The sequence below is a fragment of the Perca flavescens genome, chromosome 11 (genome assembly GCF_004354835.1).
Source record: "Perca flavescens isolate YP-PL-M2 chromosome 11, PFLA_1.0, whole genome shotgun sequence".
Taxonomy (NCBI): domain Eukaryota; kingdom Metazoa; phylum Chordata; class Actinopteri; order Perciformes; family Percidae; genus Perca; species Perca flavescens.
The window spans coordinates 21,977,019-22,003,539 of NC_041341.1; the positions used below are offsets into that span (position 1 = coordinate 21,977,019).

Below are 26,521 nucleotides of genomic sequence, written 5' to 3' on the forward strand. Positions count from 1 at the left end.
GAAAGCCATGATGTCTCTCTCTCATGGGTGGGCCAAATTCTCTGGGCGGGCAAAGCAGAGAAAGGGGAGGTAACCTTGCTCCTTATGACCTCATAAGGAGAAGATTCCAGATCGGCCCATCTGAGCTTTCATTTTCTCAAAGGCAGAGCAGGATACCCAGGGCTCGGTTTACACCTATCACCATTTCTAGCCACTGGGGGACCATAGGCAGGCTAGGGGAACTCATATTAACGTTAAAAAACCTCATAAAGTGACATTTTCATGCCATGGGACCTTTAAAAAAATAAATAAAAAAAAGACCTGGACATTTACAAGTTTATGTGGACCCATTAGACACAGTTTTATGAAACACAGGGCTGCTGACTGAAAGCTGGCCTCCCTCCACTCATGTCTGTGTGGATATAATGTAATGAACATTTTTTTTCCTTCCTGATTAGAAACTACAGAGAGAAAAAAAAAACTGTCCAAAAGGAGAAAAAGGAGTTTGATTTCTTTTTTGGGTCTCTCCATATTCACATTAATTTCCATTTGTGAGCATAGAAAATGGCAGTACGGCGTGAGAAAGTGAAAAGATGCAATTACACGCGTTTAAAAAACAAAACTGACCTTTTATTATTTTAGCATGGTTGTGTTATGATGCCATCTTTGTCCACATATTTCTTCATATATTTATATATCTATAGAGATTTGACATGGCACGTTTCTTTTTTTTAAACCAGTGCTGATGAGTGTAAACCAGGTAACATGTTTTTTTTTTTCAGTATTTACAATAAAATGAAATAAATGTACAAGACTCCATGGCATTACACAGCTTCAACATAAAGTACAGATACAATTTGATCCCTCTGTACAATCTAACATCATTAGTTTACTATTATTTATTTATTTATTCTTTTTTTTAACGAATATGAGTTCATGATCCATTTTGGCTTCAGCACATACACATTCCCCATCTTGACTCTTACCGCCGACCCTCGCTCACATGACTCGCACCTTTCACCATGCTATCACAGCTAAGAGTTTCATAAAGAAAAGAAAACTAACATCTAGACAGAGCAGGACGCACGTCTCCTCGCTGTAGTGTATGGTATCGTCCCTCAACAGATCCCCAGCATGATTCCATCTTCCTCTACTAAATAAAAAATAATATAAAAAAAAACAAAAACATTCCTTGATTTCCTTCTTTGGCACACATTCCATCTTTCCATCTGCTATCGCTCAGTTGAATTCATCCTTCACACACACAGGCATTCACTTTAAAACAAACACACTTATGAAGCCAAGTTCATGAAAACGTTTTTTTTGTCGGTTCTTGTGTGCTCCACGGGCTCCTCTCCTCGGCTGAGGGGAGGAGACGCCCCTCAGGAGTAGCTCCAGGCCTATACCCAGGAGTCAGGAGAGCCAGGGTACTGCTCCGCCCTGTAGGACGGCCTCCGCGTGCTAGCGTAAAAGTCCACATAGTTGGTGGTTGATTTCAGTCCGTGAGGCTGGGAGCTGTAGTTGACTGTGGGCGGGTAGGTGATGACCTCCTCCAAGTACGGGTCGTCGTAGCCGTGAGGATGCTGCAGGTACATTCTGTATGTGTCGTAGTTCCTCCTGCCAGGCTCCTCTGTATAATACACAGGCTGCATGGGAAAGAGACAGGTTGGCTATGATGAACTGATGTTCATTGGAATATGATGAATAGCCAGCAGTGGAAAGACACAAACCACATTTACTCAAGTACAGTTCTAATTCTTATGAAATGTAGCCATATCATGAAATCAAATGTTTTTGATACTCTTTAGATTTCAATTCCTAGATATATTCACAGGAAATGATCCATGTATGTAATCAAGTGGAAGTGTTTTTTTGTTTGTTTATATCTTCACCTCATTATTTACTGTTCACTCCCTTTATACCGCATCACAGCTGTATTACCTTAATGCAAACCGAACATTTCCTACTGCTGCTGCCTCATATTATAAACCTTCAAACTGGCAAAACCGGGGTTGGCTTTTACTGTGAAGCAGGAAAAAGGTGGAGGGTGGGGGTGTGGCCTCGACCAACTGCCACTTTGCACGTTTTAAAGCCATGATGTCTCTCTCTTTCTCATAGGTGGGCCAAATTCTCTGGGCGGGCAAAGCAGAGAAAGGAGAGGTAACCTGGCTCCTTATGACCTCATAAGGAGAAGATTCCAGATCGGCCCATCTGAGCTTTCATTTTCTCAAAGGCAGAGCAGAATACCCAGGGCTCGGTTTACACCTCTCACCATTTCTAGCCACTGGGGGACCATAGGCAGGCTGGGGGGGAACGCATATTAATGTTAAAAAACCTCATAAAGTGACATTTTCATGCCATGGGACCTTTAAGATTATTTTAATTAGATTTATTTAATAAGATTATCTACCAACTGAGCTACTCGGGCACCCTCAAGGGTTATGTGCCAGACAGTTTCTTGTCCAGTCTCCACCGGTTCTTCTCATCTAACTCTTAGCAAGAATAGTATAAGTATATATCCTAAAAAAATATTACTATAATATATATACAATGCACGTTTTTTTAAAAACCAGTAATCTAATTAATCACCTTTAAGCCCACACGTCTCTAGCTACTAATGAAAAATCCAGAAGATAGATGGAATTTGGCTGAAATAAATGGGGTGATGACTGTCTGCATTAACTAGTCTAAATGTGATTGGATGACCCCCCGATCTCCTGCCTCCTTCTCACTGTTCCTGTTATCTGAATGGGCACACATGGATGTGTCCCACAGTGACAAGTGCATGAGATGCGCCCAGACCATCCCAATCCCAGCAGTCACATTCACTCTCGCTCAGACAATAGCTGATGAGCTGGGCCATTCCCAGCATCGCTTTTATCCACAGTGGAATATGCATCAGTCTCTTTGTATTAGTCAAGTGGGGTGGAAGAGCCAGCCGTCCTCGCCAGATTTATACAGAGCGGTGGAGGGATCTCAAACAAGGGCCTTGTACCATTGCTATCAAACATTTCCTAGAAGAAAACATCGGTTTACAAAGGATGAGATCACCTCTAAAGTTAGATTTCTTAGTCTAAACGATGAAGCCAAGTAGGCCTGAAGCGATAAGTCAATCGTCAAAAAAAAATAATAATTAAACATTCTCTCATTCCAGCTGCTTTTCTGCCTTGTAAATTGTTGGCAATTGATATCTTTAGGCTGTTGTTCGGCTAAAACAAGCCATTTGAAGATGTCACCTGAGAGAGAGAGAGAGAGAGAGAGAGAGAGAGAGAGAGAGAAGACATGCAGGAAATCGCCACAGGTCGGATTCGAACCCTGGACCTCTGCGTCGAGGGATAAAGTATATGTGTGGCTGCTCTACCCACCGAACCAACCCGGCCAAGTGACATGCATTTTTTTTACTATTTTCTGACATTTCATCAACTAAAATGGTAATCAACAGATAAATGATAATGAAAATAATCATTAGTTGCAGCCCTAGTGCAAAGCTTTAATTGGTTGTATTTTGTTAATGTTATGGTGTTTGATCCACCTATGTATGATCTACCAACATTTACATTTGCAATATTGATTCGCTTCTGACTTCAAACATGCTGAATTCTCAGGCCTTTTCACCTGAAGCATTGTGACAACATGATAGTACATTGTGCAGTGCCTTATTCTACATACCCCAAATGCATGTTATTGTATGGGATTTCCCCAATGCTATTGTATTATGTCATTGTGGGGGGTGCTGTGTGTTGTTGGGATGTCCAGATCCCAACAAACCAAATGTGGGACAAAGAGTAGTTTTGTGAGAGATAATGTGGGACACGTTACCAACGCTAGCTCGTAACATCTCCATGCTTTGCCCTCTGGGTGATTCAGTGTCACACAATAGACTATGCAGGTTACAGGTTAGGCTTTGTGCGACTCACATGTACTGTGTTTCCACCATATTCTGCCTAAATCCGTTTGATTGACGTTAAACACAGCCCTGTGACAGCCTTACCTGCTTTCTTCACAAAGTTGGATAAAAGCCAGATTTTAGAAAAGCATCTGTCCTGCAGTGGTTTGACTTTTCAAAACTAGAGCCAATCTGCATAAAGTAGGACACCTTGTCACCCTAGTCGTGGCATACAGTATAATTGTATAAAACATTCTGCACAAATAAACCAAACTTAAAAAAGGTAAATACAGAGTAATTTGCATTGCGGAAATAATCTCATTGGGTACTGCAGCAGGGCTGAATCAGAGCATACAAACCATGTGCAGATAAGAAAGCAAAGACTGAAGTAGAACCAAACATTTTATAAAGAAAGATTATATTCACCTGTGTTCTTCGGGGCTCCTCTCTTGTAGGGGATGAGTAATAATATGGAGAAGGCTTTCCAGACCCTGGAAAAATAAAAAAATAAAAATAAAAAGAGCAATTCAGTGAGCCTTGATAAAAATACACTTCATTACTTCATCAGTGGAAAAAGTCTGCACAATCCCATCGGGCAAATGTCTGTATTTAGATAGAGCAGGATCAAGAAGTGCTACGCTGTGCTGGGGAGAGAAATAACACCAAATAATAGAGTTGGCCACTGCTGTTCTGTTGTTTGCATAGCCCATGGGATGGGTATTTTAGTTGGCACTTTATCCAACCGGTGGAATCCTGAAACTCAATTTCCATTTCACTATGTAATGCGTGGACTGTCTAGGCTGCAGCTCATTTTGTTTACTCTGCCCTGCCCTGGCCCTGCCCCAGCCAACCAGCGTAGGCTGGCAAGAGCTCTCATCTGGCTGTAGTATGTCTGGGTACCCACTCTGCATGCAACTTGGGCCTGCTAACAATGGCATCGTTGTTGAGTGACCACCACTGGCTGGCCAGTTCACTTTACTGCTGTGCAGACCAGCTCTGAAGTGCTCAGAATTCAAATGACTGCCTGTCTCAGGGCTGGCAGGCTTTAGTGAAGATGATAACAGAGGACTGTCTTGGCAGGGAGATGAGACTGGCCATGGAATCTGCTTGGCGCTTTATAAGGGATAAAATAGATAAAGCCCTGATCAGAGAGGACCAGAGGGTAGCCTGTGATTAAAGTCTGGTGCAGATAGTGGATATTATGGTTTTAAAGACTACTAATATGCAAACTGTATGCACTTTCAATAGCTTTCAGATGTGTGCATGTTTGAGTACCTGTATACTGCTTTTTATGGATACTGTTGTCCCCTTGGTAATTATAAAATTGCATAGTTGACTGTGCTCTCTGGTAATCTCTGATAGTGTCTCTATGCTCTTTGATGCCCAGCATGGCAGGAGACGACGTGGCACTGACAGCTGTAAAGAGAAAAACACATTCTAACCATAAATTCCAGAGGTTTTCCTGTTTTCACTGACTGAGTCTATTTTCATCTGGCAGGGTCTGTAGGAAACTAGAGCCTACCAGGGTGGTTGACTGGGGACATCTGAATGGTGCTGGTGGGGAGGGTGGGCTGGGACTTAAACCTGTCCCGTTCAAGTGTTGACACTGGAGTGAGGAAATGGTTTTGGCTCCATCCATCCTGTTAGGAAGAAGAGAGAGGAAATGTGGTGGTTAGAATAGCTAGAGCCGTGCTGGATTTAAAATGCCCTTTCTTTGGTCACAGAGGGAATATTTTAAAATAAATTCCTTTTCTGTGTGGTCCACAGCAAACCTATATTAATAAAAAGCACATTTAGCTTTTTTTTTTTGTTGGTATTTACAAAACATGTATTTCATTCAGTAAAATCCAAACACGTTGTACACATGAAACTTATACTTATACTTATATTACTTATATCAACCGTTTTATTTTTTTTCTTACAGCTGATCAATCCAAATGTTCTTACTTTCTTATAGATGGTTCGCAGATCCCGGTACTGCCACAGTGTGTTCAGCACTTGAGCAGCTGCTTTTACCACCTTCATAGAGTACCTGGAAGACAGACAAAAACATAAAACATGTATTTTTGAGTATTCCTGAATCACTTTAAACTCATTTTAAATCACACTGTAAATATAAGAGGGCAGTACGATTGAAGGAAGAGAGTGTCCTCAGTGTGTTTTAACCTGGAACATTACTGAATATATTACAGTCTAGAAATAGTTGCTGGTACATAATTCCACAGGGACATAAAAGCTCAAATGCACACAAATCCACCTTCCCTGTGGCTATGGCTTTTCCTTCTTTGAGCATTTACATGTTTATGTGTGTGTGTGTGTGTGTGCTTAAATGTGTGAGTGTTTGTTTAAAACTCCCACTGTCCAGGACAGTCTGTACAGACCAGCCACCAGCCACATATGGCTGATGACTGTTTGTGTTCTGGCAGTGCATTTGAGCATGTGCACATGTTAGCGAGTCAGATTTGCATCAGTGTGTACTCTTCCCCCTCACTAAAAGCATTGGGACAAATGTATGCTGCTGTAGTCCACCTGTCTCCTCTGCCCTTGGTGATGTTGACCAGCTTCTCGATGCCGCCCGTGTCGGCCAAGGCCTTGGCGTTCTCCATGTTTTTGCTGGTGACCTCGTGCAGGGTGCAACAGATGGCCGCCACCGTCTCGTCTGACAGCAGGGTGGTGTTTCCCCCGGGGAGACGATTGACCAGGTCCCTCATCGCATACTTCCCTGAGAGGGAGGAGGGGGGAAGTGAGACATGCAGCTAACAAAGTAATGACATACTGTACTGCAGGTTTGTGAGCAGAAGCTCATGCACAGAGATAAGACATACGGACATGTAGTGCATTTATTTTTTCCATGTTACATAATGTATAGGTGAATGTCTGCCACAGTGACCTAAACTATATTTTGTTCTTTCTATATCATGAATGATATATTCATTCTGCTCGAGACTGCAGTGAGGTAGGCAGTTTTCCTAAATGACATTGCATTATCATTACAAGGACGTTGGACAGTGAGCATCCTACACACAAAAAAAAAAAATCTATCGACGACACGCGCACGCACGACGCACGCACGCACGCACGCACGCACGCACGCACGCACGCACGCACGCACGCACGCACGCAACTCCTCCCCCCATCTGCCTACAGGTGTCACCCCTGCATTGCTGGAACTGGAACTCCTCATTAACTCCACACAGAGAGCACATACAACTTGAGATGTATGTTTCGATAAAAAATGAGACTGTTTCATGGAACAAAAAGGTCTGGAGTGAGATGAAATGAAAAATGATAACCAGTTGTTAAAATATTCACAAGACGTGGTTTCTGTTTCTGCGTTTGATTGAAAACACTGATTTTAAACACACTGTCAGTAGCTCTACTATGCAAATCATGAAACTTTTTGGGATGTCAGGTGTTGAATACACAATGTTCACAATATTGTATGTCTTGAATTGCCCATTGTGTATCTGTAACATTTCAATTCAAGGATCCTTCTGTATATAGCTCCCTATAAATATAATAATAATAATAATAATAATAATAATAATAATAATAATAATGATAATATTTCTATACTGAGCAATTAGCAACAGCATCAATAATCTTCATATATGTGTATTTTCTTATTCAGCTCATCTGGAGCCATCACACTTTGAGAGCATGACTGACCTATGAGCTCCTTGTTCCTGACATCCAGCGCCATGTTTCTCAGAGCAGTGGCAACTGAACACACCACCCTGTCGTTATCCATCCGCAGCAGCTCCACTAGGATGGGCAGACCCTTTTCCTTACGCACTGCTGCACGAATGTATGCTGCAAACTGCACCCACAGAAACACACACAAAAGGCATTACACCTTCAAAAGGATCTAGACAACACAGGGGTAAATGTATGGTGTTGAGGTATGCATTGATTCTAAAAATTTGGCATGTGTAATTCTAAGTGTAAAACTGACGTCAGCTCTGACTGACACAGAGGAAGTGAGCTGTTAAATCGTTTTAAACCAGTTGAATAGATGCTTTGTCTCAGAGGATATCACACTTAACAGTGTGTACAAAAACAAAGGAGAATGGGTGTATTTGTTTGTGTGTACACAGATACACAAACATTACTGTACCTTCCAGTTGCCGGCTGACAGGTTCTGAAGGGACCCAGCGGCGCCCTCGAGAGTGGCGGGATTTGAGCTCTCTGCCAGCAGTGTCAAGTAAGGCTTAACCACCGAGGGGTGCCATAGCATCTCTGCCCCCTTGGGAGACTTGGAGAAGCCGGGGATGGGTCCCACACCGTCCCACTGAACAAACAACCACAGTGTTTAGTCAGGCTGGAATACAGGTTCTGATGCATGACTTCTTTCATTTATTTTCCAAAATTCTCTTGGAATGTAAAAAAAAAAAAAAAAAAAAAAAAAAAAAACCGATGACAGTAATAGTACAGTTGAGAGGTATTGGTGTGACCATTCATGGGGAATTTAGCCTATTCTATTGTAGCACAATGAGTTAGACTTTTTTTCTTTTCAGAAATATGCTACTATACACAATGTAGCACACAGCTGTGTGTTTTTTTTGTATGTGGTCTGTATTGTTTGCAAAATAATTTGAATACAGCTCTGAGCCTCTATTTAAAAAGCACCACACTCACTGTGTCTTCCTGCAAGCTCTTTTTTTTCTTCTTTTTCTTCCTGCCCCAGCAGCTGGAATCCACCTCTTTACTGGGCGACTCGCTTCCCAGTAAGCCGTCTTGCTCCTCCCCCTCTATCTGCCGGGATGGTGGCAGCTCCAGCTCCAGACGATAGGACAGGTTCCTTAGAGTGCAAATACAGTTCTCCACAATCTGATGGTGGGCAGAGGGAGAAAGGGGTTTGGGTGGCTGGTTATAGCAGCAACTTTCTAAATCACCATGACAGAGGCTACAATACAATAAACTCCATGCAGCATGCTACACTATCTACAGACAATGTGTGGTACACAGGCCTGCTATTTGTGGCGTTACAAATCAGTTCGTTATGGGACCCAAAGGGTTTCCAGTTAGAAAGAATATCTGGACCAGAGCAAATGGATTTTAGTCCACGCTGTTTGAGTTCTGTGCAGGCTTTGCCTCAATCTCCACTTTACAGATGAGCCACTTGACGTTTTATGTTTTTTACAGTGCACAGATGCGTGTCTGAGAGATCTGATTTAATTTCTGCTGCTACCATGGAAAAATGTTAATATACTGTATACCAGGTCAATAAGTTAGTCTATCAGATTCTGAATATTATGTATGTATAAGTTGTGCTTTGGATGATAAAGTACATGAAATAGTTGCTGCTGGATGATGTGGGGGTCATTCAGACACAGTCAATAAAATGATTCAAATGCGGTTAAGTGGGATTTCCCCCCAGAGCCTCTTATCATGTGGCAGCATGTATTCCTTCTGGCTTAGTGTTTGTGTGTGTGTGTTTTAGTGTGTACCTTGCTGTCGAAGTCAGAGGTGTTAACACAGGCTTTGATGACGTAGAGTAGTGAATCAACCAGGCCCTCACAAACCCGCATCTGTTTTCTGGCCTCCTCACCAGCTGAACTCAGGTTCCTTTTGAAAAGCACATCACACACACACACACACACACACACACACACACACACACACACACACACACACACACACACACACACACACACACACACACACACACACACACACACACACACACACACACACACACACACACACACACACACACACACACACAAATGAATTAGACCTTTGATTTGGGAGCTTTGCTCAACAAACAAATGAGAATACGCAAATACACAAAATGACAGCTATGTGTGTGTGTGTGTGTGTATTTGTGTGTCCCACTTGAATGTGTAATGTAGGTTTGCTGTCCCCAAACACCATCCATAATGTATGAAGTCTGTGTGGTCTGATTGAAGTCATTATTGCCTTTGGCAAAGTAAATAAGGAACTAAGTGTGCTCTCACATACACACAAACAACCATACCTATGCATCTATGCGCGCGCACACACACACACACACACACACACACACACACACACACACACACACACACACACACACACACACACACACACACACACACACACACACACACACACACACACACACACACACACACACACTTCAACAAATTAAAGGCTAAACTCTACATGCAGCACAATGTCTTGTCTTCAAAGGAAGACGACCCGGGAGAGAAGCTGGAAATATTACATCACTGACGGTAATGGTCTATGAAATTATTATGAATTTGAAACAGACACAGGACAGCTCAAAATCATAGCTATTTACTAAAACATGGACAATTACCAGAGTTTATGTAATTTTTCTTTTAATGTTGTACATAACAATAATTATTTATGACAAAATACACCGTTCTGATACTAGTCTCTAAAATCGATTTAAGTTTTTTTGTGTTTACATTAGTGGGAGGTCACTACAGTATTATATTTTTGTCAAAGACAACATTAACTTAGCTACTTACTAGTGCTGTCAGTTAAACGTGTTATTAACGGCGTTAACGCAAACCCATTTTAACGGTGTCAATTTTTTTATTGCGAGATTAAGATTCTTTTTGGCCTAGCAAACTTTGTAGTTTTTTTTCACATGCGGTTGCAACAACTAGTAATGTTAGAAAAACTACAACACCACACTGTATCTAGCTAGACCGGAAACAAATCAACAGGCGTGCTGCACACACTTGTTTGGGCTTGCGAGCCGGCCAGAGAGTAGTAGGCTAACGTTACGTTTTGAGTGGATGGCGAGAACGAGACGCCCAAATGGATGCCAATAAGATTCTGAATGGAAAGTTTACTTTTAAAAAGTTGCCAAATGGTTCCATTGACAAGAGCAAAGTGATGTGTGTGTTTTGTCGTTGTGAACCGAGCTATCATCGCAGAACGTCCAGTCTGAAATACCACTTGATGGCCAAGCCACCCCTCGTCAAAGCCAGGCGACAATGGATGACTTCAGACAGAAGCACATGGATACCACAACTAAGAACAAACTTACTGCAGCCATAGCTACATGGGTCCAACTAAGAATGTTAGTGTGAAATTGAACACTACAGTATATGCCAATGTTTTTTTCAATTAAAAAAAACCATTTGCACTAGGGCTGTGCCGATGGACGATATCATCGTCCATCGTGATGGCTGGCGGGCATCACGATGGAGAGCCACCATCGTGATGCCCGCCCGCCCGCCCCCCCTCTCTTTGAGCAGACTGCTGATTGGCTGTAGTGATACATTCTCTCTCTCTCTCTCCCTGTCAGCTGTAGCTTGCTCTACCTTCTAGTAACGTTGGACACAGCGGTTTCGAGTGAGAGAGAAAAAAGCGTTAAAAGTGGAATGCTATCACACTTTCCTTTCTCCCCTCATTGGACCAAGTTTGTGGACACTACTCTGTGCGTGCATCAATACGTAAGGCTGAGGTCCGGGACGGTAGGTACGGGACGATGTTATGCAGGATTTATGAATCTACGTTAGCAACAGGCTAATTCACGAGGGTGCTATTTTATGTGTGAGCTAATATTGCGCATCTGTTCATGTGCGCTGCAAGAGTTATGTTTCTGTTTACTGTATGCGTTATTCAGTGCAAACATAACCGTGAATGTAGTTTAAACTCAGTAATGATGGTATATAATAATGGTACGTTATTACTGTCGCTCTGTTGAAGGCAAACGTCCCACTGTACTGTCGCTACGCAGATCAGGACATCTGATTGACTTTACTGCACCGTACTTAAGTGAAAGTAGGTCAAGTTGTAAAACCTACCAGCAGGACACCATTTACAGAGGGCATTTAAATGTATCTCTAATCGTTTCTATGTTAACTGTTGACCCACAGTAGTAGAAAAAAATATTTATGTAAAGCTACCCCCGGCCCCGACGACGATATCATCGTCCATCACGATGTTTTACTGTAAACATCGTCAACTGCCAATGTAGGGGACATCGCCCCAACCCTAATTTGTACAAAGCAAGCCGATCCACTTTTCCATGTTGATAAGAGCATTAAAATGAGAAAAAATAATGGGACAAAAAGAAATCAAGTGACATTTAGAATAGATAAAAATGTGCGATTAATTGCGAGTTAACTATGACGTTAATGCGATTAATCGCGATTAAATATTTTAAATGTTTGACAGCACTACTATTTACAGAAGAGCCACATAATGAGCTCATTCCCCAGATGTAATAGCGTCAGTTGGCCACATTGGGGTGCTAGTGCCCAGTGTGCTCATCAGGTGGTTTACCTCAGGCAGCCTGTGGTGTTCCTCAGCACCAGGGAGGAGTGGAACTTCAGCTTGTGGTCGTCATCGAAGGTGGAGCTGCTCCATCCAGAGTGAGGGATGATCACAGTGTTGGTTACAGTCGTTAAGGCGTCCCGAATGATTGTCATCTTGACGGCGTCACATGACGACAGGTTCCACAGCACCCCTGCGGAGATACCCGCACACAAACACAGGCATTGAGAAACGGGCATGCTGTTATGTCAGCTGTCATGTGCAGTTAGGGTAACCCAACAAAGATACCAACAACTTGGGCTTTAAATAGCTCAGTGTGTGTGTGTGTGTGTGTGTGTAGATGTGCCCACTAACAAGCACACACAAACAAGCAGAGACAGGGTCACGCACACGTGAAAAATACTCTTCACAAATAAAACAACAGCTCGAGCATCAAGGCATCAGACATTCACATTAAATTTCATCTGAGTAGAATATCCTCAGGGCAAATATTATTTGCTTGAAACAGTTAAAAAAAAAGGGAAACATTTCAAAAAGAAAGAGGACGGGGCGGAGAGCCATATGAAAAGGATTTTGAAATTATGCCATCATTTCACTCAATTCAAATATACTTTTGGTAACCACTGATAATCATGCCCAGTCCTGAAAGCCTTTGATGCTGCATCTGTCAAGGATTAGCCAGCATGTAGCATGTTCTTCTAATTAGATGCCTCTTGCTGCTAGGCTTATACTAAGGCACAGGCTGACTTGTGCAGGGCACCAGCACACTTGGAGGAGGCTAATGCTGCACGAGCTGGAATCTAATCGACGCAGGGCTATCTACATTGGCTAATACTCAAAACTGCTGCTGCAACAAAACTACTTGTGCATGTACAGTATACAGCACGTGTGTTAGTGTTCCAAATGGGGTTGCTTCATGACTTATACATAATATGTATGTCCATATAGCTACCATTTTTGCTCTACAACTTCTAACCTTGGTTTGTTAATGCAGAACAAAGTACATGACCTACAGACAAGGGCAAGCTATTAAAAAGCTCTTCTTCTTTCTTAACCTCACTTTTTATTTCCTTTCAGCACGCTGTTCTCCCTCTCTCTAACTGAACCGATGGAGACGATAATAGTCTATAATATAGCCCAGGATTCCAATTCAGAAACCCTGCTGGCAAGAAGCAATTTAAATAGATGCGTCTGGCAAGCAGTGCCTCTTCTAGTCATTTAATCAACAGCCATTTCACTTACTATGATCCTTATTAGCAGCAAATTGCTTTAAAACCCATTAAAATCCTGGAGTGAACTTTCATTATTTCTTATTTATTTTTGACAAAATAGCAAGACAAAGCAAAGAATTAAGTCATACTTGGCTCTTGAAAGTTAACATTCAGCATGTGCTTCTTAACAGAGCTCGCGAGCAATGTGTGTGGGGCTGAATGATGAAAAGAATCAGGTGGGGACAACGTCTCTGCTCTACTCAGGCTGTGGGATAAATTTCAATCAAACTGTTCGGTGTTTGCCTTTCTCACGAGATTCTCAAGACACATGAGGACCGCCCTAAAATAGGACCACTAATGCAGTGATAACACATAAATACTAACGCCTACTGACCAACTTCCTTGGCTTTTAAATCCACAATCAAACTCTAGTTCCTCCACACCCACTCTAATGTCAATTTGAAGGAATGAAACTCTTCACTGCAGGATTTTAGACGTGCCCTGTGGAGGTGGTGGCATGCCGGAGAAATCAACAGGTGAATTCACTGAGATGTGACTGACAACGCTGTCAGTGGTGCAACACCACCGGCAATAAGTCATATCTGACAGTCAGATTGAGCAGACCTGTGTGTGTGTGTGTGTGTGTGTGTGTGTGTGTGTGTGTGTGTGTGTGTGTGTGTGTGTGTGTGTGTGTGTGTGTGTGTGTGTGTGTGTGTGTGTGTGTGTGTGTGTGTGTGTGTGCGCACAAACAGTCCTAAACACCGTGTGTGTGTTCTCTGCTCATGTTCTCAGGTGCCTTGGCCTGGCTTTGAAACGCCGACCCAATGTAAACACTGTTGTGGTAGGCCAATAGCCAACTGAGAGCTAAACCAGTAAGCACGAGGAGAGCGAGGGCAAGGCTTAATATTGAGATGGAGAAAAAAGAAAAAAAATATATGAGGTTGATTAAAATGTTTCTTACAGCTGTTAAAGCATTGATCCGAGAGCTAAGTGGGGCTTTAATGTGTGATGCAGAGAGGAATAATGTCAAAAGATCATTGATCAGAAATGAAATGGCCAGAAGTGATTTATTTGTACGACTGTAGGCTAGGGGCCCGGTTTCGCAAGAAAAAAAAGTAGTTCTAATAACGTGATGTACGACCACGTTGGAAGGCAAAAGTGTTTTTAGATGTTCCGAATGGCCACAAGGCGAAGGCGGGGTGAAAAGCTGGCTGCCATAGAGAGGGGGGAGATAATGGCACACATTTTTTGTCTCTCCTGGAAGCGGTTTGACCATATGACAAGAAATTCTGGTAAAGTATAATGGCGCCTTAAGGGCTCTGACACACCAAGCAAGTAGTCAGTTGGGTGTCAGCACCATTGGGCCATCATTGAGTGGTTTGTTGCTGATCATTGCCCATTGAGTGTGCAGCGTTGTTGTTGTTGGCAACCATTCACCAGTTTTGCTATTATAGAAAATCAATAATGTCACCCCTTTATTGCAATTCTTTCTTGTTTTCTCACCTACGCCTTTGCTTCTGCTACAAGCAACACTGCAGACTGACAGCAATAGCGCAGCGCAAACTATGTAAAACCTTACATTACCGGGTGCAACTTTCTCATTTGTATTACAAGCATATTAAGAGACTGCTTAAAGCGGGTCACAGTAGCATATAATGGTACGTCAGTGGTCAGATTTGGTTTTTGGAATTTTTTCCTTTATTAGATACTAGATAGTGAAGAGAGACAGGACACAAGAGGTGCTTAACAAAGTTTTTCCTAAGTTTGCAGTCCTGGTTCGTTGAGGTTGACTTTGTGTGTCAGGGCCCAAAGTTCACACCATCTACCCAACAGTCAAATTCCCACAGCTTTCACAACACTGAGCTTACAAACCTGTATCAGTTTCAAAACTGGTTTCCTATTTTTCCTCCGGTATTTTTGTCTTATTTTATTTTTCTGATCATTTTGAATACATTTTGTAATAAAGACATAGCAGACCCCTAGCTGCCAAAAGGGTAAAACAATCAAAAAAAATGTTTGGATGACATTTCTAGAAAATATGGGGCACAAGTATGGTCCACTATATCATTCATATTTAAAGCTGTCTTATTTATATGCTTCTGTAAGCTGCTTGTTCTTCCACAGTACAGTAGAGTTATCATAGTGCATTTTTCACTTTTTGTGGCAAAATGCTAGCAGCGTCTCCATGTGCCTGGTATTTGTGCTAACCTAGGCTAAACAACCATCAACCACCTACTAGACACACAGAGATTAAACTGATCTTTTGTTGGTTCCAGAAATGTCTGATTGCTCCTTCGTTCATTATCTCTTAAATTAAAGGTTCTCAATTTTTTTAAACGATAGAGAATATACCAGGGACCCCTCATGTATACATATTTGCAGATTCCAAGAGTTGTTACAGTAGATTAGAAAATAATTTATGAACTGTTATATATTTAAACATGTTAATATTATTTGTTGAACTGAAGCCTTTTTTTATATCAATATCGATATTTCTCAATATCGATATTGCGGCGGTACTGTAGGGTTGACAATTGGTGCTTGCAAAAAAATATTTACACAATGAGATTTTTTTTTATATAAATAATCATCATTAATGTGTATATAATAACTAAGTGGGTAAAGGCAAATAATAGAAAAACTAAAACAGTCACTTTACTGTAATCCAGCCATTAAAACCAGGGATGGATAACAAATTTAAGACGATATCCAGACTCATATCACAATATCGACATAATATCAATATATTGCCCAGCCCTACTTGAGCCACAGGTCGGCATGTCATTGACTTTGTCAGCTACAGTGCAACTGGGTGGGTTGCACTGTAGCTGCTGACCATTCAAAAACCTCCAAATTTATTAACCTTTCATTTTTGGGAGCTGAACTGAAAATGTGTTAATGCTGCATCGACTAAACCTCAGAGAAGCATCTTGGTGTGTACTTTTGAGGTTAGTAGGAGTTTCTCATTTCCTCCCTCATGCAGTGGAAGTCGGTGCATTGCTGCTTACAGCTATAACTAGATTTATTTTTGGATGAAAGTCAGTTTCTCATTTTTCATTTGATCAAAAGGTCTTACCCTCCTCAATCTTTGTTCTCAAAACAAAAACAGCGATCAATGCAAACACTGAGCAACTTCCAATTTAAGTTTTTGACATGTTCATTGGATCAAAAATCTAAATAAAATATAAACAAAACACAATAACAGGATAGTATTAAAATGTCTACCCTTAAATCCATGTTTTGTTTTTAGCTTTTATTATTTATTATTGTATGTAGGTCTACAGGTTAGAGCTGTAAAAACAAGTTTTAATCTTACAGAGTTTGCCATGTTAACGTGCAGCTGAGTCCACGTTATTGAATTCGACATGACATGTTCACAAATGGCATCAAATACAGCACTGTGGGCAAATACCAGAAGACTCGCTGGAACTCGTAATCCCCACACCAGAAGTTTGTGAGTTGTAATGAATGAATATAATAACAAAAACAAAGACTACAAGCTATAGTATGACTGCAGTGAAGTTAAGGTGCAAGAATAAATTAGCACTGGCTCAAGTAGGATTTTATATGTAACATGAGACCAGCAGTTTCTGGAGTTCATTGCCTAACCAAACTAGATCCAGAGATTTGTCTTTTTTGGAACACATGATGAGTTTAGATGAGGCGGTGAGTGCATAACAGTCAAATCAATGACTGTTTTTATTTGATAAAAAATCTTTTTCGGTAAGAACAAAGAATTATATTTACATACACTCAGCTGTAAGGGCAACACACAGACTCTGACAAACTCAAAAAGAATGAAATCAGTGTAGTTGATTTTGCCAAAGTTAAGCCAAGATAAGAGGAGCGACGTAATATTTAACAAAGGGTAACAAAACATTGCTTTAGTGTTTGGGGTGTCCCCAGTATTGGAGCTAATGACAGTACAGTGCAGTCTGGCCTTTTGACCTGAGGGGCTGTTTCAGGACAGAGCAACAACCACAACAGCTGCTGGGAGGCGAGGCAGGTAAGGCAGCCGAGATCGCTTTGTGCGTCCCAACAACATGACCTCCAACCTGGACCCGGGGGTGGCCTGTTCTTGCAGCTACTTCTAACGAAGAACAGGTGACACCTGGACCTCCCAGCGGAGTCAAGAAGAAGCCACTGGGGGCGGCCTGTAGCTCACCCAGTAAGAACGTTCGCTGGCTGGGTCCTGCGGCGGCCCGCATTCGAATCCGACCTGCGGCCCTTTGCTGCATGTCATCCCCCATCTCTCTCCCCCTTTCATGTCTATCCACTGTCACTATAATAAAAGGGAAAAGCCCCCCAAAAAAAAAAAAAAAAAAAAAAAAAAAAAAAAAAAAGAAGAAACCACAATGGGAGCCCCAACTCTTCTCAAGCTAAGTTATGACATCTGGCTGGCTTCCTCACCAGCTCCGACAACACTGATGCTGCTTTCAAAAGTGTTATAATTATATACAATGTTGCCCAAACAGTGCTATATAAGTAGAAACGAAGCTGCTGGTGAGTAAATGATTTCTGTCTGCTCTACTTAAAGTTTTAGTGCGGGATGCCCTTGTCATCAAGCTGAAAGCTCTTTATGTGTATTGTTCTCATCAGCCGTAATTAACCAGAGGTGATGCAGCGCTTCTGACCTTTTCTAATCGCTCCCCCATCCTGGGGCCTGTACTACCAATTAGCCGCAGCAGGCTCTCAGGCTAGAAGATGAAAGGGGAAAACCTTAAACAGAGCTCACATTAACGCTGCTTAATCTGGCTGGGCAACACGGCTGTACAACCTTCTGAAATGTGAATGAAGGGAGCGAAATAAATTTGATTGGTTATCAGCCATTGGCTCCCGTGTACTTAATTATAAAAGCAACACATTAGAAGAGAAATTATGCTCATGTGCTCTTTTAAAATGTTGATCCTTTAGGATGTGTTACGCAAAGTAAACAGACATGTTGCAGACATGACGTTAATCAAAACAGGAAACTGAACTCCTCCCAGACTATACGCTACAGTGTGTTGTGTCCGTACTCCGACTGTATTGTTTTCCTTCGGGGGACTGCTGGACTGTAACCCGAGACCCAATTAAAGCAGGGGCTGGTGTCCAGCCCAAGCAGCTGACTCAGCCACCCCGGAGCCAAATGTCTTGGTTAACTTATTTCTGTAGTGCTCCACCCTGATCCTAAACAACATGGATTTAGACCCTGTTAGCAGAGCTTAGACAACACACAAATACAACTGAGCTACACACAACATGCAACGCAGAGAGGAGGAGACTGACAAGCAGACTTTCAGGGACAGTTGTTTTCAGACAGAGATGGAGCTAAACCTCTCTGCAGCCTAAGTAGTAAAAGAATATGAATCCTGCGGAAAAGTTCATTTCTTTGCATACGTAAGCAGTAGTGACGGCAGTGACAGCAGTGGCAGCAACTTAATGAAAAGCCTCTATTACTCAGTTACTACGACAATAATAATTTTAGGATAGACCCCGGTAAGCAGTCTGTTTAACTGTTTAGTCAGAGACACTTAATTCACACCTAATCACTATGAGCAACAATGTATGGTTAACCATGACAGGCAGTATCAGGTAACCACGAGCCACATTCAAAGAGCACATCAAGAGCCATGAGCAACCAAACCAACGCAGTTCTATAAAAATCTCTCAAGGTTTGTCAGGGAAATAATTTAGCATCATGTTTCTGTCCTGCTGTAACCCTACGATAGACCTCCTAAGTGGGGACAGTGAACCAAAAACAATAACTTTCAGGCTGGACAGCTAAACAATGAGCTTAAACTTGTAACAAAGCTGTGCAGAGCCGAGGGGAGCTGCAGATTCAGGTGATTATTCTCTCAGGTGCTTCACATTGTTACATTGTTTTCACATTGTCATTTGATTTTGTTATAATAAAAATATCAATTATAGCCACTTTAAATTATTTACCAAGCAAAACCTCTAAACATTCTCTGGTTCCAGCGTGTTGTGATGATTTGCTTTTAAAGTAGTGTAAATTGAATATCTTTGGGTTTTGGACTGTGTTCGGAAAAAGAACGAGCAATAACAAGATGTAAAAAAATCGGGAAAATTGAGATTGCCACTTTCCCAGTTTTTTCTGATATTTTCTGGATATAAATCATCCATAATGAAAATAATTATAATTAGTTGAAGCCCTGGATGACAGGAAGTGTACTTTTGCATCCTTTCATGCCAGATGGAGGAGCTTTATAGTGGATAATCGTTATGTGGAACAATATAACAGTGAGGAGGAGGGATAAAGAGAGAGTATGAACACCATATGCCCACATCCTCAAAGAGGAGCGGAAAGCTCAGAATTCACCTCACAGTTTTCAACTGCAGATATATCCTCCACACATGCTGACTTACCTGTGACAAGCTCCCGCACTTCTGCATCTACAGTCTTTCTCAGCAGGCGGAGCAGAGCTGGGATACCTCCTGCGTTCCTCACAGCGATCTTGTTCTCATCCATAGCTTTCCCATAAACAAGGTTCCTCAGAGCACCACAAGAGTTCTTCTGGACCTCAAGGGCCTTGTGGTCTAGCAGGTCCACCAGATGTTTAATTCCTCCCAGTCGACACACCTATGGGCGATGTGAGAGAGATCAGGTGGGGAAAAGATTCTGACCACGAATAGCATTTTTTCATCTTATATACTGTGGAGAGCAAAAGCATGCATTTATTCATGTGACAAGAGAATCTACGCACAGGGAATTTATTCATGCGGAGATACACATTATTTGGAACAGTCATTCTAATCTAGGACCTTAGAAAAAAGAATAAATTATCATTTTTATCTGGAGAGAAGAATGAAACGTACTAGGAACAGATAGCTCTATCAAAATAAGCTTTCAGCTTTTCATTGTATGGTACGAATCATTTTGTGATATGTTGACATTTGGCATGTGGGAATAAAAAACGCATTTTTCATCTCTGATGTCTTATTCCTCTTCCTGCTTTACACTGATAAAAGGACAAGCTTGGCCATGTACTTTTTGAGGGATAAAAAGGGTAGAACGATGGATTCCTGTGTGTCTATTTTAACTGTTGCCATATGCTATGGGTGTTTTTTCATTGGCTTATGGCATGAGTGAGCAGTGAGAATGTGTCTTTGCGTCTATATGTGTGAATCTGCAGTAGAGGCTTCATCCTCTGCGGACCATGAATGTCGGTACAAATGTTGTCTTAATCCTTCCTTTAATCCTTAAAATATTTCAGTCTGGATCAAAGCGGTGGACCGACAGACCAATCGACAACTCAGGTTATTATATCATGTTCTATTTGATATGATGATGATATGAATAGTAATTGCTGGGGTCTTGGAGTAGGTTCTTGGAGTAGGTTAAAAATAGGCCCTATCATGCAAAACGAAAGAACGAGATTAGCTACCACATTATTGGGCGGTAAAACTGAAGGTGAGCCATAATGTCACTAATGGACCTTTTTCACAGCAGACATGTTGAGTTGTCATAGTAGGAAAAGCACAGCTGAAATTGATTCCAACAATTCAATGCTTAATTCCAACAAGTGACCCAGTAAGCTATTTCAGTGAGTCAGCATGCACAATACCAGGGCCTCTCCTAAGTGGAATTCAATTCAATATTATTTATAGTATCAAATCATAACAAGAGTTATCTCAAGACACCTTACAGATAGAATGCAGCCATCATTAATGGTTTTGAATACACCTTTGCTTTTCCTACTATGACATGTCATAGCCGTGAAAAAGGTCTATAATCTCCCACAGCACAGGAAAGCTGTGAGCGTGCACAACGATAGCAAGTATAGAAGGTCAAGCTCAAACCAGAATGCTAGTCTGTGGACTCACTGTGATAGTTAGTTTTCTCTTCCAAATGAATCTGTTACCTTCCTGGAGATTTGTTTACGACTGGTCTGATCGTCAAGACACGTTTGCAAGTTGTAGCAATGTTGCTGCATTTGAGTGCTATCAAACAAATGGCTGGAATTTTCAAAATAAATAATATGTTGTAATAAACTGCAACTTCCGTTTAAACACGATTGGCACTGATAAAAGCATAAAAGTGTGCATAATGTGTACTAATTATTGGAAGTTAAAGTGGTTGAGTACAGAGGTTGACAAAGTCATTCTGATCAGACACATTATGGCATCAGTGGTACAATACCTACCTCAGACTTAACTCGATTATCGCCAAAGCACAGGTGCTGCAGGAAGGCCGCTGCATTGGCCTGCACCGAGGGAAAGTGGTGCTGCAGCATGTGAATCACCTCTGTCAGCTCTGGGTCACGCCAAGCGAACTCCCTAAAATTACAGGTGGGTGCAAAGGTATCAGCATGACGACAGAGAGAGAGAGAAATGAAGTTGTCTCCTTAAAAAACACAGACACCGTTTCCCTCAAAATGAATACTTCAGCACCTCAGGGCAAACTGATAAGGCCAGGAAATTATATTCACATCCGGGTGTATATAACTATCGACTTTAGTCACACTTGGACTGGAATGCCTTTTTGTATGCAGCACGCTAAGGAAAGAAGTGAGGAATGCATCGTCTCTAGCCTGCTCTTGAAAAATACATCAACAATTTCGTTTGCAATCTAAAGTCAATAAAGAATACTGTTGTATTTCTACTGGCATGTTACTTATCAACATTTCTTCTTTCTTCTATATACAAAACTGGGTGACAAAAAAATTACTGGTGTTTGAGTCGTGTCAGATATGCTACTGTCTCACTGAGTGTGAAATATATGTGGCTGGTCAAACTCCTTTAGTCTTGATTATATCACAGCACAAAGATGAATAACAAATTCTTGAATTTAAATGTTAAATATTATAGTAGGAAACTTTACTCTGACTTTACTTTCCAAACGGACCTGGGTCGTGGTGGTCCCCCTGGTGCACTCTATTCAAGTAGTTACACTACAGCAACATACACAGTTGTAAACAAAGCTCCCAATGTGCGAGGTCCCGGGGTTTACTGCAGAGGTCAACCCAATCTCTCCACGCTTACACGTGTCTGTACGACAAGAGCAGACGCAGCACTTCAGCCTATGTGAGAATCTATTGTTAAGAGGCCAGGCATAGTAGAGCCAGCTTAAAAGCTAGAGCTGCATGTTACTACCCAGGGGGCTCCCTGTTTGAATAGTAAGAGGACACCGGTGTTGACCTAGCAGAACAGGGATACCTTGTAAGCATAAGTAGTCCCTTCGGATGACTGTTTCCTGCTACACTATGCTTGCTACTAACCACCGACTAAATATAGTAGTTTAGAAACACAGCATTACGTTAAAATGAGAGTAGTACTTACCTGGGATCTTTTTGGATGCTGTCTATAGAGGGTGAGCGGGTAGCACCATCATCCACGACAACAGCCTGGCGAGCGCAGTTGGGATCGGAGGGCCGGTACTGTGCTGAGCGATACGGATCAGCATAGGTGGCTGCTGTGTTAAGAGCATAGTTGTTTCTTTGGTAGATCATGGTACTGCGCTGGCTGGGTGTCCGCTGGAGACTCCCCACACCTGAGGACCAAAAAAACAAAAGCTTCAGACAAAAAAATAAATTAAAAAAAATAAATGAAAACTGGAGATTAGCAGCGTTCAAACCTATTCTGCTCTGGGTTTTGCACACCATTAGCATACCAGTTTAAACCAAGCAGAAAATACAAACATGCGGCTGTTCCGTCAGACTCAGCATTTTCTAAAATCTGGAACCAATTGATGAGGAGGATAAAACACAGCTCCCATGGCTCCACAAAGCAGAAGTCGTCTTCTTCAAGGGGCTGTTTTGTTTTTACAAGATTGTGTTTAACCAGAGGGATCCTGCTGGTTTTTCCAAGAGGACACAAGGACTCAACATGCTCAATGATCCACAAATCTTCTCGCTCCTTTGCGCCACTGTGTTCTTAGGCTAACTTTGCCAAACACAGCAGAGAGGCAGCAGTAAACCATGACCAGCTCCAAAAACAGTCAGAGATACACTAGTAAATTGGAAGCATCACAAACATGCAGAGAAGTCTTCCTTCCAGACAAGGTCCAATATTCAGCCTGACAGCATCCCGCTTCAGTCGTCTTTCCACTGTTCATTTGCTCCAAGTCATATTATGACCTAGTTTTTTAACACAATGGGTCACAAACACAAAAATGCATAAACAAGCTTGCTTGGATTTTAGCCCTCTTTCTCACCAGGGTCACGTGATCTGTGGCAGCGTGACTGCTGCGCTGGTCAGATCACTATCAGAGCCAACAGGACTGGGCATGTGCATGCTCATACTCCCTCCTACCAGAAACCAAGACGTCACCTTGTGGGGCTGCTCCAAAAACACAATTTCTCACATCAGTGCACTTCTATGTTGCGCAGGAGCATTTCCCTGCAATATGGTTATCTGCCAAAACAGAGCCAAAGACACATTTCTAGGACAAATTCTAAACAACAGTGTAACTTTTTAACATACACAATTTGGATTCAATTTGTCATATTTTCAGCCAAGGATCAATATTTCTACTTAACATAAAAATCTTGCTCCCACTTGCACAAAAAAGTACAGTGCAAGCGTTCATAAAAAGCCAAAGAATGCACGGAAAGCCGGTGAGGGGGAAAATGGCCCATTGAAATTTTATTTCACAACATAACAAAGAAAACTCTGGGATCAAATTGGATTTTTCTAATGAGGTAGCTCTTACAAAGACTCCATATTGAACAGCCTTTCCAGCTCCGCCCTGCTCACATTTTCTCAATATAGCTGGCACAAACACAATATAGTGGCTCGTCTGGGGGCTTCTTTGGGGCATCAATAGCATTTATTAGGAAACTTATCGGTCTAAGCAGATCTCCTGTGTGCCAAAGAGAAGGCTGAATGGAGTGTGTGTGTGTGTCAGTGCAAACTAAGCATGTGTATCTGTAGCAGAAGGGATGATGAGACGAGAATGCCAACATCAGGAGTGCTGGAAGAGAGCAGGTCGTGATTGTGGGTAACCAAGATGTCCACTGGCCCCTCCATCCTTCTTCTCATTCTCAGTGTGACACACGTATAATGGACTCCTTTGTGGCAGGATGACATATCAGTACCTGCCTATTAACGCTGAGAGTGGAGCGAGGAATGGTGGGGGGGTGAAGGAGAGGATGACAGAGTAAAAGAAAAATTAAAGGAAAAGGAAAAAAGCAAGGAAGAAAGACATAACATAGGTAGCGGTAGAGTTAAAGGGCAGATGGACAGAGAAATGTTCTTCCCCAAGGAAGACAATACAGCTGAGTCAAAGGGCTGCAGACTAGATGGAAAAGACTTCGAGAGATTTGAAAACTGAGGAACATCTGTATTCGAGAACAAGAAAGTGTTCTTAATACAAAGATGGGTCAGCTTGAAATATAAAGGTTATGTGTGATCATCTTTACATGCATGACAATACAGAGACAGCGCGAACAAAGAGAAGAGAAAATGAAGGAAAATAAGAAAAATAGGAAGTAATTGAATAGTCTTATCCATTACACAAATCCAAAAACATTGTGTATCATTTGTTAGCTATAGCAGGGGTTTCCAACTTTGATTGCACAGTGGACCATTAACAGAGCTGTATAGCAATGAAGTAGAACTACTTCACTACTCTACTTAAGTACTAAAAGGCTGTATCTGTACTCTACTGGAGTATTATTGTTTTCTCCTACTTCCACTTTTACTTGAGTACATATTTTCGATGAATGAAATACTTTTACTCCGATAGATAGTGTTGCATGTTACTCGTTACTGTTGTGAATTCCTCACGCTACGGAGACTGTGTAGGTTACAGTGTGTGTAGTTATGGCTACGTTAGCTACGTACGCTAATTACGTAATTTAAGTAAGAAAATCCCCGAGATCGCGTCGTGTTTCTTTTCATTACGGTTGCCCGTTCAGAAGTCAGAGACGATCTAAGTTTGTACTCTTTCTATTTAGCTATTGTTGCAGCAGATGAAGCTATTCCTGAGTTGTTTCAGTCTGCAGTGAGTACTGAATGTTAACCGTTTGACCCTGTGATGTGAAGCTGCTAGTTTATCTGTATTTTGCTAGCTTGCTAACTTTCCTGTTCATCACACATGTTACTAGCTAGTGTGTGATACGTTTTTGGGTGTTTTAATTGTTGCTGTGCTGGAGAGGATGTTCATTTTACTTGCACAGTGTGATAATTGTACATTTTATTTCAGTATTTGTTAATATTTGTTATTTTTAATATAATATATGTATTGTTAATTCCTTTGGCTACAGCCTTGGCTAAACATTTGACATCATATAAACAATATGATATTCAAACTTTTGACTGCTTTATTTAATAACTAAATAACACAATATTTGTACTTTTACTTTCAATACTTGAGTAGTACATTTTTAAATAAACTACTTGCAATACTTAAGTACAAAAAATTTGGAATACTTTAGTACTTCTACTTAAGTGTTGTGCTTAAAGAGCACTTCAACTTCTACTCCAGTCACTTTTTTGATAGAGCACTTGTACTTTTACTCAAGTATGGGTCTCTAGTACTTTACACACATCTGACCATTAATGGGTCGACAGCAATTTTGCAGACCGGCCTACGAGGCAGGCATATTATACGATATTATATGAACAGTTCTCTCAAATTCTGCTACAGTAGTTTAGTTTTTTACTCATTTTAGCTAACAGGAACACAGTACGTGCTGAACAAGTAGCTAATTACCTGACTGATTACCTTCCGTATTGATGAGAAACTGTAGATCAAAATCAGTGCAAAGTTTAAGAAAATGACCACACAAACAGCCTATGAAGATGTAAAATAATTATTCATTGTTGTCTTTTGACCATACACATATTGTTTCCTCGTGGCCTCATAGCAAATATTCCTGGGCCCGGTACCGGTCTGTAGCCCATGGGTTGGGAACCAGAGAGTTCTAAGGATTGTTGTGTCGTCACTTCTGTTGCCGTTTTGTTGTGTTAACAACCCAGCAGGCACATGAATATAGCAAGACAAAAATGTAACTAAGGTCATTGTACATTTTGGATTAAAACCTCATGATATACATTATACTGACAATTACTACTACTACTACTACTACTACATTATTGTTTTCAACTGAGACCACTTCAGTCCTACAGTTGCAGACCTTTTCAAAACCTGAGCCTAGTGACATAAAAGGCAACACTTAAAATGTCACAATGAATCACGTCACTTGTCCCCGACAGCTTTCATTTGAGGAGAAAAAACAACTTCAGATTCACAGAACAA

The 26,521-nt window shown here is 41.4% G+C and overlaps 1 protein-coding gene across 3 annotated transcripts in view; it reads right to left on the reverse strand.

The window, feature by feature from the left end:
• Positions 1-587: 587 nt before the first annotated feature.
• pkp4 (plakophilin 4) overlaps positions 588-26,521 on the reverse strand; it is an 85,901-nt gene continuing 59,967 nt past the window's right edge. For 2 of the 3 annotated variants that reach the window (XM_028592065.1, XM_028592064.1), the window contains exons 9-22: positions 22,600-22,810; positions 21,465-21,597; positions 19,687-19,900; positions 12,116-12,299; positions 9,316-9,433; positions 8,504-8,695; positions 7,983-8,156; positions 7,535-7,685; positions 6,395-6,587; positions 5,813-5,897; positions 5,388-5,505; positions 5,141-5,281; positions 4,292-4,356; positions 1,380-1,625 (exon numbers count right to left, since the gene is read on the reverse strand). In XM_028592065.1, coding sequence (XP_028447866.1) covers positions 1,380-1,625; positions 4,292-4,356; positions 5,141-5,281; positions 5,388-5,505; positions 5,813-5,897; positions 6,395-6,587; positions 7,535-7,685; positions 7,983-8,156; positions 8,504-8,695; positions 9,316-9,433; positions 12,116-12,299; positions 19,687-19,900; positions 21,465-21,597; positions 22,600-22,810 — 2,225 coding nt within the window. Of the gene's footprint in view, positions 1,626-4,291; positions 4,357-5,140; positions 5,282-5,387; positions 5,506-5,812; positions 5,898-6,394; positions 6,588-7,534; positions 7,686-7,982; positions 8,157-8,503; positions 8,696-9,315; positions 9,434-12,115; positions 12,300-19,686; positions 19,901-21,464; positions 21,598-22,599; positions 22,811-26,521 lie in introns of all 3 variants that reach the window. The other variant, XM_028592063.1, reaches the window with a different exon arrangement.